A 12,261-nucleotide genomic window follows, 5' to 3' on the forward strand; every position below is an offset into this window, starting at 1 on the left:
TAAAGCTCTGACTGTGTGTTAGTGTGTGTGTGTGTGTGTGTGTCTTTAGGGAGTTGCGTCTCACTGCAGTGCTGTCTGTCTCCCTCACGTATGGTGTGGCCATGTTAGACTCTGTGTATTATTCGTTATACAGGCTAATTAATGCGTTGTTTATAATTGTATATGTATATACACACCATCTCTATATATATATATTGTGTGTGTGTGTGTATATGTGAGTTTTTTATAATTATTGTCTATATGTTGTTCCAAAAAGGCAATTATACACATTTTATTATTAGTTTATATAATTTTATATTTTGCTGCCTATTGGAGGACAACTTTGAGCTCACTGCTCGATTATAACAAATAATCTAAATTTTATCATTTAATTTAAAATAACTACTTAATATTTTTTTAACATTTAAACATTCACAAATGAAAAAAATAAATATGCATTTAAATAATTTTGTTAATTTATTTTTTATAATTTTATTTTAAATATTTAACTGTAAATGGTATTTTCTCTTTTATAGTAAAGCTTTAATAAAGTTTAGTATGTTTTTATGAGTTCCAACTAAACTTGGATATTTAAAATCTAATATTTAATCAATTTAAATGTATTATTATTCAAAAAAAAAAATATATTGTCTATATGTGGTTCCAAAAATGTAGCCTGTAATTACACATGCATTTTTTTAAATTAGTTTACTATTTTATATTTTGCAAATTTGAATAATTTAATGTAAAACATCTATTAAATTTAATTTAATATTTAAATATACGTTTTTAAAACATTTAAATAATTTACTGTAAATTTACATTTTTTTAAATATTTAACTGTTAACAGTAATTCCAACTAACCTACAATGATTATCGTTTTCAAAGTTTCTATGAATTCCAACTATAAACGTTGACATTTAAATATTGTGACGTATATCCGAGTGAAACAGCCTCTGAAATTAGAAAAAATGTAGGGCGGGGCTTGATTTCGTCCTTCGGGAACTGATTGGATCGTTGGAAGTTGGGCGTTGCTAACAAAATGGAGGCAGATTATAATGGCCTCAGCGACAGGCGTCTGAGAGGCACAGAAACGAGACAGAGCGCGATAGCCCCGCCCTCGCGCAATAACACATGACCAGGAGAGAAGTCGCTTCGAGGGGGAGGGGAGGTTAACGTATTTGATTAAAGATTATAAGGATAAATACATTCGAAAAAAATTAATGAAGTGCACAGATAAATTATTTATAGTAAACACTACAATATAACATATAAAAATACGAATTGTAAAATTTGATTTCATGCCATCTTTAAACGTATTAGTATGAGTTTTTGACATCAGATGTCCTGTTTCCTTCACATGTCTAGTGTGAGTCTAGCTTTGCCTCATTGATGACTCTCTTCTTCTGTCCTCTTCAGGGTAAGAGCCGTCTCCGTAAGAGCGGCCGCCACACGCCCTCGCCGCCATTGAGCCCTCGGATGGCAGAGAGGGAGGAGTCAGGCGAGGAGGGGGCGGAGTCTGGGCTGAGCGAGCAGCAGCAAGCGGCCATGCAGCAAGAAGAGAAAGTTTTGACTATGCAGATAGAAAACCTGCAGAAAGAGAAGTTAGTTAACACCTTTTTATTGTATTTTATTTTTATTAGGAGTGCAAAACTTACAACGGAGTAAACACAGAACACAACAACAACACAAAACCAACAATAAAACAGCAGTAATAGTAACAGCAATAAAATTAAAATAAATACTGTATATATCCGAATATAAGATGAGGTTTGTGTCCTAAAAATAGGCTGAACAAAGGGGGGGTCATCTTATATTCGTCTTACATATCTATTATAGTGGAAAATAATTAGTGATCGACCGATATTGATTTTTTATAACTGATACCGATTATTTGCATGTTTATGTGCCGATAACCGATATATAGAACCGATATTTACTTATTGTGTTATTTCTGTCTTTTACAATTACAGCAACAGCACTGAACTGAGCTTTTTAAACACTGTAATGTTTGCAGTTTCACTCACTTACATACAGAACAAAAGACATCTACATCAGTAAATGTTTTTAAATACAGTGCAAAGTCGTATTAACATTAATGCTGTTTTACCTTTTTATTTATAAATACAGCCATATTAACAACAGGCAAAATACATTTATAAAGTCTAATGTTTTCAAATGGAGAATATAAATGAGAGTTGAGTCTATCAACTCCCCATAACTATGAGCATAAATATAAGCATTCATTTTAAACTACAGTTTTAAAAGTGTTTAATAGACTAAAGAGTGAATATTCTCTGGATTATGCAAACATTGTAAAAGGATTATGCAAACATTGTGTGATGTATTCGCCGGTTTGTTTATGTCAATCTCATCTAGTACGGTATCAAAATGAATGTTTGTGTCAGTCTCTGTATTATCCTGACGACAGCGCTGTTTTCATCTCTGCGTTTAACACTCGTCTCGCGGAGATAGGCTTAATAATTCATTTTCACGGAGCTGTAATTAATTCGATGTTTATTATAAAACAACGAATTGTTATATAATGTTAAATGTCATAGCAGACGTTAATATAATTGAAGGAGTTTTAAACGAGTCGTTGTTGTTTACATGTACAGTGACTAGCCTATGCTGGAACAACAACTCGGTGAGAGTACGGCTGAACGTGACTAAGAATAAACACAAAGAGAGAAAGAGTTTGGTGCTTTTATTTCCAACATGCTCTCATTCGTGGCTGTTTTATTTCATTCATGTGAAGTTGCATCTTTATTGTGACATGATGACGGATTACCTGATTGACTCCGTCAGTGAGTTTGTCTCTAGCGCCAAGTTTAAACTACCTATACATATCAACATCTTATTTGAGGTTTCCTCAATTTTGCATAAGTGTTATGTTAAACAAAGTTGATTAATTAAGGGATGCAGGTTATTTTACCTCTGAACAGAGCTGTTGATAATCTCCCTTCAGACGCAGTCCTTTAATGGTGCGCTTGTATGCAATTCTCAAAACGTCCACAAGATGCCGCCATTTATCGGAAAATCCGATATTACAAAACCGATACCCGATTATGGGAAAATGCTTAAATATCGGGAAAAATATATCCGATATATCCGTTGATCACTAATAATAATATAATGTATAATGAACTGATGGTAACAAAGTGGCGCCGTTGTAATTTTTCAGTGTAAATTATTTAATTTGATTGGTAACAGCTCTATAGTCTTATTTTAATTGAATGTAGATCAAATTTAAAAATATAATATAATAGGGGGAAAATGCGCTTTAAAATAGGTAAACATATCATAAATATGCAGATTTCAATAATTAATCAGGATGAGTGTGTCAGAGGTGTAATAGTTGAATGACGTCTGATCCTGTTTGTTGTGGTTCCGATACACAGTTGTAATTAGTAAAAGTTAGTTAACACCTTTTGCGTCATGGCTTATTTTTCCTGTCTGGATTTCTTATTTTTTTATCATCACTTTATTTTAGGGAAGAACTAACCTATGAGATGTTGGCGTTGGACCCCAGAGCGTCCGATGATGAGATGCTGGAGTCGGAAGCGTCCATCGGAACGGCAGACAGCTCGGAAAACCTCATGGAGTCGGAAGGTGCCATGTCCGATCAATGGGGTAACCGCGATATTTGAGGCAGTTTCAGTGTCATCATTTACTCCAAAACCATGAGACTTTGGTTGATCTTTGAAGCACAACCGGAGAGGCTATCTAACCTGTCCAAAACCAGCACTCAGAAGATCCCAGAAGGTCATAAAGTCATAACTAATACAAATGATTCAGCCAGTTTTGTCGAAGTGTTTTGAAGAGATACAAGCGCTTTATATGATGAACAGATTTATTTTTACATCTAACCAATGATATGTGATGTGAATAAATGCCTGAATTAAATCTGTTCATCATATCAAGCAACTCTATCTCTTCACAAGACGATTCATGCAGATTTTATGACCTTTTTGTATCTTGTTTATTTTTGGATACCTGGATGCGTACCTGGGACGTCATTCTCTACCCTCATCCTCATTCAATTTTTATAGTTAGACACCAGCCTTAGTATTTCTCAATCAATTCATCATAAACAATATAACAAGAAAAAATAATCAAATGATAAAAGACTGCCTGTTTTCCTATTCATTTTTTAATACTAATTTAATAGGGTCGCTAACGACCCGAGGTGTGCGTTAGTATCATAGACTGTAAAACAAAATGGCTGTAGTGTCCGTGATGCCACCCATTGGATTCTGAAGAGCCGTTCTGAAGCGTAAAGAGACGAGCTGGCCGCCGCCATCTTAACGCCCGTATAACAGAAAATGGACAAAGAGGCGGGACGTGGGCGGAGCTGAGGTGACGTGATGACTAACAGACAGCAGACAAACGACTATCCACCTGTCACTCAAAGTGGCCACGCCCTTAATTATGCAGAACTTTAAGGCTTTATATAATGTAAACAAATGAGTTATAAAAAATTCACCCCCTCACAGTCGTCATGAAGGGCAAAATTATCCGTATAGACCAAAACCACAATTTGTCCCAGACTGTAAACATGTTTTTTTCTGCTGTAAAGTTGGGCATTTTAACATGAGACTCAATGAGATTCTGCTCCGTCTGGAGCCGCTCTAGTGGCCAGTCGAGGAATTGCAGTTTAAGTCACTTCCTTATTGGTTTCAACAGAAACTGCGGGAGGTTGGTTAGTATAGGTTTTTTTTTTTTTTTCTGCCCAACAATAATTTAAATTTTCATGACTGAATAAGTGCAATTCACCTTTACTCCACAAGGTGGCAATGTCTGATACACTCTGATGAAGTGACGTTACACTCGTAGTTACCGCAGGCAGAAAACAAAAGAATAGGAAGAATCAATTATAGTTATGAGAATATATTTGAATGAACTGGGAAATAAGCTCTGATGATTTTTAGTTGATTTTATTCTCCTGTAATTGTAAATAAAATATCGGGAGTTTAATATATTATCGCGACAGGTAGAGATCCATCCTTGTTAGATATAGATCCGGGTCGCTAAAGACCCGAATGTGTAAGAATGATTGGCAAAACATTCACGCATTTAAGGGTTAAACACATTTTCATTTGTGGTTGAGTAAATGATGACAAAATAAAAAATATGTCTATGAACTAACCCTTTGAGATTTGCACATGATCTGCAGTGTCAAACGTCTCGTTTTTAGAAAAAGTCCCCGGCGCGGTGTCGGCGACACACTGGAGGAAGTCCGAGTCCAAGAGCAGGCGAGGTTTGCGGCGGCAGCCCGAATCTCTGGACTCCGTGGACTCGGCCGTAGCCTCGCTTTCCTCCGTCTCATCCACCCCTCACTATCGGTTCCGTTCATCCTCTTCCGGGCCTCTGTTTTCCTCCTCCTCCGCCTCTGGAGGGGACTTGCACATTCTCCCCGACCAAGAGGGCTCAGAACAGGCTTCCCTGACCACCCGATGTGCCTCCAGCTCCGAGAAAACCCGTCCGCGGCCCAGAGGGAACCGAAGCTGCCCGCCAAAGTCCCGCGAGCCTGGGGACGGCCGCAGGAGAGAGTGCGAGTTCGGCTCCTCTCAGCCTTTAGTGCTGTACGGGAGTAATGAGTTTATGGTGTGACCGTTCGTCATGGTGTCCAACATTAGCTGGAGCTAATAAAGCAGAAACACCAGTAAATGACTAAAGTGGAAGAGAAAAGCTTCCACCACGGCTTTTCACTGCACCCGTCCTTCCAGTGAACCAAATGTAAGGGAGGATGAAATGAATGAGAAGCGCGGGGTGAACCCATATCTACGACCTACTGACTGTAAAGTGGACCTGCTGGACCGGTCCGTTTTTCACCACAGATTCTACGAATAGTTGAACAGGGAAAGAGCGATTTTTAAATCAACCTGTGATGTCCATTTTCATGTTTACAGAACTGAGCCAATGAGAGGTCGCGTGACTTCAACTGACTGCATGCCGTATTGCTACCATTGTTTTCACTCTATGATTAAAACCTTTGATAAAGTGCTAAATATGTAAAATAATATTATATGACTGATAAGGGTGGAGTGAGTGGTGTAAATAGCTGAAATCCCTGTGCTGCTGGTTGACCCGTGTGAAAATAACGTCTTTTTGTGTTGCAGATCGAAACCTTGTGTGAATCTGGTGTCCGTGTCTTTATGTTGGGTTACTTATGGGTGAGTCTGACCCAAACGCACATGGTCCAGGTCACATTTCTGCCCTTGGTTTTGATTCTGGGCTGAAATCTGACCCGGACATGTGTAGATTCATCCTCTTTTTGCTTATTTCTTTGGTTCCCAGAAACACGTTTTCCCTTCGGATGGAAAACCAAAAGGATGAATAGGGATGTGCATAACCTCAAGTGTGTTTGTCCCATGATTCTTTGCTGTAGTTTTAATCACTGTCGTTTGTTTTGTCCCATCAGTGTTACGTGCAACAAAATCAGGACTTGAAAATTATTATTTTTGTCTTTTTTTTGCTTTTTTTAAAGTATATTGTGTTTTATACATGCTGATATTTTATTGTGAAATTCAAGTATATAAATATATTTTTTGGTGTAATGTTTCCACTGTGCCATTCGGAGTCACATATTTAGTTCTCTTGGCCGCAATGTCCTTTTTGGTTAAACATTTAGTTTTGGTTTAGGGCTAATTTATGGCAAATATCTATAACAGGGTCCTCTGCTGTGGTTTTTACCCTTTAATCTGACATTAACACTCATTTATAGCAGTACACTTCATAGAAAACAAGGACACATAACAGCAAAAAGCTCGAAGCTTTAATATGAACTATAGTACGTTTACACCGTGAACATGCTGTTTATGTGCAGGGAATGTGTCTCCAGAAGCTGTTTACTCCTTTTTGATGTGCTGTTACAGATATTTATGTCTATATTTATGTCATATCATAGCATATTGCAAGAAACCATCACCATGGTGCAATGTCACAAAAGGCTTAAGCTGTGTTTCGATAAGTATATTAGGTACTATCTTAACCTTAAGTCCACCAACGCTCCGAAACGGGCGGTAAGAAGGAAGCGGTTGTGTGTTGCGTCCTGCATAAGTGAATGTAATCACTGTAGCATGCCACAATATTGTCAAAGTTTCTCTTTTTTACGGCCGCTGTATTTAAGACCATGTTTAAGGCCAGAAACATACTCTATGCAAATACGCAAACAGCTCCGTACATATTTAACATGCATTACTGTGGCTTTAGTACTTACCTTCAAATGTCTGTCGTTAAAGGGATAGTTCACCCTAAAATGAAGATTAGCCCGTGATTTACTCACCCTCAATCATCCTAGGTGTATATGACTCGCTTCTTTCAGACGAATACAACCAGAGTTATATTAATAAATGTCCTCTAAGCTTTATAATGGCAGTGAATGGGGGTCGAGATTTTGAAGTCCATAAAAGTGCATCTATCCATCATAAAAGTGCATCTATCCATCATAAAAGTGAATCTATCCATCATAAAAGTGAATCTATCCATCATAAAAGTGCATCTATCCATCATAAAAGTGCATCTATCCATCATAAAAGTGCATCTATCCATCATAAAAGTGAATCTATCCATCATAAAAGTGAATCTATCCATCATAAAAGTGAATCTATCCATCATAAAAGTGCATCTATCCATCATAAAAGTGCACCTATCCATCATAAAAGTCCATCTGTCCATCATAAAAGTGCATCTATCCATCATAAAAGTGCATCTGTCCATCATAAAAGTGCATCTATCCATCATAAAAGTGAATCTATCCATCATAAAAGTGAATCTATCCATCATAAAAGTGAATCTATCCATCATAAAAGTGCATCTATCCGTCATAAAAGTGCATCTATCCATCATAAAAGTGCATCTGTCCATCATAAAAGTGCATCTATCCATCATAAAAGTGAATCTATCCATCATAAAAGTGAATCTATCCATCATAAAAGTGAATCTATCCATCATAAAAGTGCATCTATCCGTCATAATAGTGCATCTATCCATCATAAAAGTGCATCTATCCATCATAAAAGTGCATCTATCCATCATAATAGTGCATCTATCCATCATAAAAGTGCATCTATCCGTCATAATAGTGCATCTATCCATCATAAAAGTGCATCTATCCATCATAAAAGTGCATCTGTCCGTCATAATAGTGCATCTATCCGTCATAATAGTGCATCTATCATCATAAAAGTGCATCTATCCGTCATAAAAGATCCAGGGGTTAATAAAGGCTTTCTTGAAGCAATGCGTTGGTGTAAGAAAAATATTCATATATTTAAAACTTTATAAATTAAAATAACTAGCTTCCGGTAGACGGCCTATGCAAAAGAGTAAACCCTGACGCAATATATGACGCATGATATAGGAGTTAGCATAAATCTCTCTTATATCAAAATCCTGTGCATCTATCCATCATAAAAGTGCTCCAAACGAAGTGATACTTTATTGCGTTTGTGTATGAAAAATATCCATGTTTAAAACTTAACAAACTAAACGAACTAGCTTCTGACTGACAGCCGCACACATGGATTTCCTGGCCAAAGAGTAACCCGACCCGACACATGACGTATGACGAGTGTGGAAGCCCAGAGGATAGAGCAAAACAAAACACCGGTCATGAAGTAGAAGTGTAGAACGAGAGTTTTTCATTCGAAATGCTGGAGGATTTAGAGAAAGGGGGCTTGAGTTTGTTTCCCAGCTCTTTGTTTCAACCACGGAAGCGACTTATCTGAGTTTTTAAAGTTTAAAATAGGGATATTTCTCTCACAAAAACGCATCGCTTCAGAAGGCCTTTATTAACCCCTGGAGCCATATGGGTATCTTTTATAATGGATAGATGCACTTTTATGGACTTCAAAACAGAAACAGCCATTCACTGCCATTATAAAGCTTGGAAGAGGCAGGACATTTTTCTAATATATCTCTGTGTTCATCTGAAAGAAGAATGTCATACACACTTAGGATGACTTGAGGGTGAGTAAATCATGGGCTAATTTTCTTTTTCGGGTGAACTTTATCATTAAACTGGATTTAGCTAGCTAGCTATAAACATGTTGAGAGTCTAACGTAAGGTAATTCTCTTTAAACCATCCCTCAGTCAGTAGACCTGAAAGTAAAAGCGACCGTTATTATGCTAATTCGCTCTAAGCGCGCTCTTCAGAACGCAATGACGCGCGACCCTGTGCGCCAAGAGTTTGCGCTCGCACTTGAGTATGTTTCGGGTATGTTGAAAAACAAGGGATGTCCTTGAGGGATGTAATATCTTATTTTATGTTGAATGATCCTGCGCTGTGTGTTTTGATGGACTGAGACAGTCTAAACTAATTTGTGCTTTCGGATTTTGTGTTTGTGCTCTCGTGAGCGCAGTTGTAAACGGTGCAATTTGTGTAATATTTCTTTAATGTTTAAATCAATGTGTAAGGATGTAAAAAAGAAAGAAAAGAAAAATTAACATAATCATTGTCTTATTAAAAAATGAAAGAAAATAAGTATGTTTTCTTTATTTGTCCTTGTTTTTTTGGTCACTTTTACTCCGGACATGCTAGCTGGCAACATAGGATTCCATTCATTATGCTAAGCTAAGCTAGCGGCGACCCTGCCAAACTAAAACAATACACTGAGACAAAAATGCATTTACGCTCATATCTAAATGTAGGAAAGAAGTTGAGTAAGCCCTATTTCTAAAAACGGTGGAGTGTTTCTTTAATAACAGCCTATGTTGAAAAGGTGGAGAATATTTTCTGACAAGTATATTTAACAATTAACATTAGCCTTTATAATTGTCGAAACAAAGTCTATGGACGTGCCTGTATAATGGCGAAAGATTTAATGAGTCGTGTCATTGTCATCTTGTGTTAATTATTTTAATAACTTTATGTTTAGGTGTTTTAAGTACAGTTTACCTTTCCCTGGCATGTTCACACCACACCCTGCGTTTCTCCAGTCACGCGTCCAGAAAGTGTGTCTGTTGCTGGGCAGAATAAAGCATTTGATTTAAATCATGTGAATCGTAAGTTTTACTTCTAATATATAAAACAGACTTCTCCCTGTTTGAAATTATGACTCAATGTAATGTTGTTCTGGCACAATGGCGCTAACACAACGAAATTGTCAGATTTTTTAGCTATATTTAAAGTTTTACTTCAGTAAAATTGTTAATATGGGGTTTCGTTTCGTTTTGTTTGTATGACAACGCAATTTGTTTTTTAGAAAACAACTGTGGTAACAAACAGCAGAAACTTAAAAGGATAGTTCACCCAGAAATGAATTTACTTCTTTAGAACACAGAATATATTTTGAAGAATATGGGTAACCAACCAGTTGTCAGTAGCCATTGACTTCCTATGGCAAGCGATTTTAATATTTAATCCTTTAATATGAGCTAGTATCTATTTTCATGAAACTAGTTTTTATTCATCATTTGATACTAATACCTACTTATGAAATACTAGTATTTAAAATATTACTAGTAAGATTTTTAATTGAGCTGTACAGTGGCCATTCTGACTGCATAAGATGAGTAAAAAAAAGCCAGTTATTGTAACTAGTAAGAAATGTTACTAGGTACAATTTAAAAAAGATACTATTGTCTAATAAATAAGTACTAATATTTAATGAATAATTACTAATATCTAATAAGTACTAGTATGAATAAGTACTAGTATTTAAAAAGTACTAGTATCTAATAATAAGTAATAGTAACGTATTGATAAGTACTAGTATCTAATAATAAGTACTAGTATATAATAAGTACTAGTAACTACTGAATAAGTACTAGTATCTAATAAGTACTGTTCACTAATGAATAAGTAACATTAACTAACAAATAAGTATAAGTAACTAATAAATAAGTACTTGTAACTAATGAATGAGTACTAGTTTCTAATAATAAGTACTAGTAACTAATGAATAATTCCTATTATTTAATAAGTAGTAATATCTAATAAGTACTAGTAACTAATGAATAAGTACAATCTAATAAGTACTAGTAACTAATGAATATGTAGTAGTAACTAATGAATAAGTAGGCTACTATTAAATAATAAATAAGTACTAGTTACTAATGATGAATAAGTACTAGTCTCTAATAAGTACTATTAACTAATGAATAAGTACTAGTATCTAATAAGTACTATTAACTAATGAATAAGTACTAGTATCTAATAAGTACTATTAACTAATGAATAAGTACTAGTCTCTAATAAGTACTATTAACTAATGAATAAGTACTAGTATCTAATAAGTACACTCTAAAAAATAATTCAGGGGCTTAGTAAATATCACAGTAATAATTAACTTTATTAACTTAATAAAATCTATCAATATCATTTACTTGATGGTTTTAGTTAAACATACCAAAATAATTGACTAAAAATCCAACAGTTAATTTTGTCTAAAATGTATAGTTATATTTAAGTTTTTTTCACTAAAATAATTTAGTATTCAAATAACCAATTATTTATTTTAAATATACTTAATACATTTGCGAAATTTATTTCAAAATATTTGAGAATGGAGAATTAAACCGATCTGTTTCAAGAACCACAAATATTACTTAATTAAAATCAAGATTATTAATATTTAACAGACATTGAAGAAATTGAGTAAGTTTACTCGATTAAAACAATGCGCCCCTCCCCCACCCTCTGACGCGACGACAGCTCGACGGTTGAGTGAGTGCGGATATTTGAATTCTCCTCAGTCACCAGAGCAGTTTCTTCTTCTCAGCGTCGCAGAATTGGGGCATTTCCTCTCTGAAATTCAGGTTTGTATGTTTTTTTTTTTTTTTTATCTATATAATCATTACTGTGTTAAAAGGCATTTTATTTAATTCAAAACAACATACAGGGACAGTGTGAGTCACCTTAAGTTAACGTGGCGTTGGTCTTTGAAACGCCTGCTGTGTTGCTCAAAACACAACTTTATTCGTAAAGATAATGAATATAATGTATTTGGATGATAAAATCTTAGTAAAACTGGGCACTGTTTGTTTATTGTCAGGTTATGGAGTCTGGCGCCTCGCAGCATCTTTCAGCTACGAATGAAACGCAGGACAGCGGTCTCAAGTTCAAAGTCCACCCGCAGACCGCTAACGTTACGTTAGTCCATCTCAGGCTCGAAAAACAGCGCTGATACGGTGGAAATGGGATAACAGACCGGTTGATTACACTTGAATTACTTTTAATTGTTTAATTTTTACTTCTAAAATGTTTGTTACATGAGTTTAAATGTTGTAAAATAACTGTTATTCTTTACATGTCAAAACAGTAATATATGCTGTAA

At 35.5% G+C, this 12,261-nt stretch overlaps 1 protein-coding gene across 4 annotated transcripts in view; it reads left to right on the forward strand.

The window, feature by feature from the left end:
- myo9ab (myosin IXAb) overlaps positions 1 to 6,543 on the forward strand; it is a 140,982-nt gene extending 134,439 nt beyond the window's left edge. For all 4 annotated transcript variants that reach the window (XM_067436999.1, XM_067436997.1, XM_067436998.1 and 1 more), the window contains 3 exons: positions 1,399 to 1,583; positions 3,473 to 3,612; positions 5,177 to 6,543. In XM_067436999.1, the coding sequence (XP_067293100.1) occupies positions 1,399 to 1,583; positions 3,473 to 3,612; positions 5,177 to 5,592 (741 nt within the window). In that variant the 3' untranslated portion in view covers positions 5,593 to 6,543. The remainder of the gene's footprint in view (positions 1 to 1,398; positions 1,584 to 3,472; positions 3,613 to 5,176) is intronic.
- The last annotated feature ends 5,718 nt before the right edge of the window (positions 6,544 to 12,261 follow it).

This window comes from Pseudorasbora parva, chromosome 25, assembly GCF_024679245.1.
Source record: "Pseudorasbora parva isolate DD20220531a chromosome 25, ASM2467924v1, whole genome shotgun sequence".
Taxonomy (NCBI): Eukaryota; Metazoa; Chordata; class Actinopteri; order Cypriniformes; family Gobionidae; genus Pseudorasbora; species Pseudorasbora parva.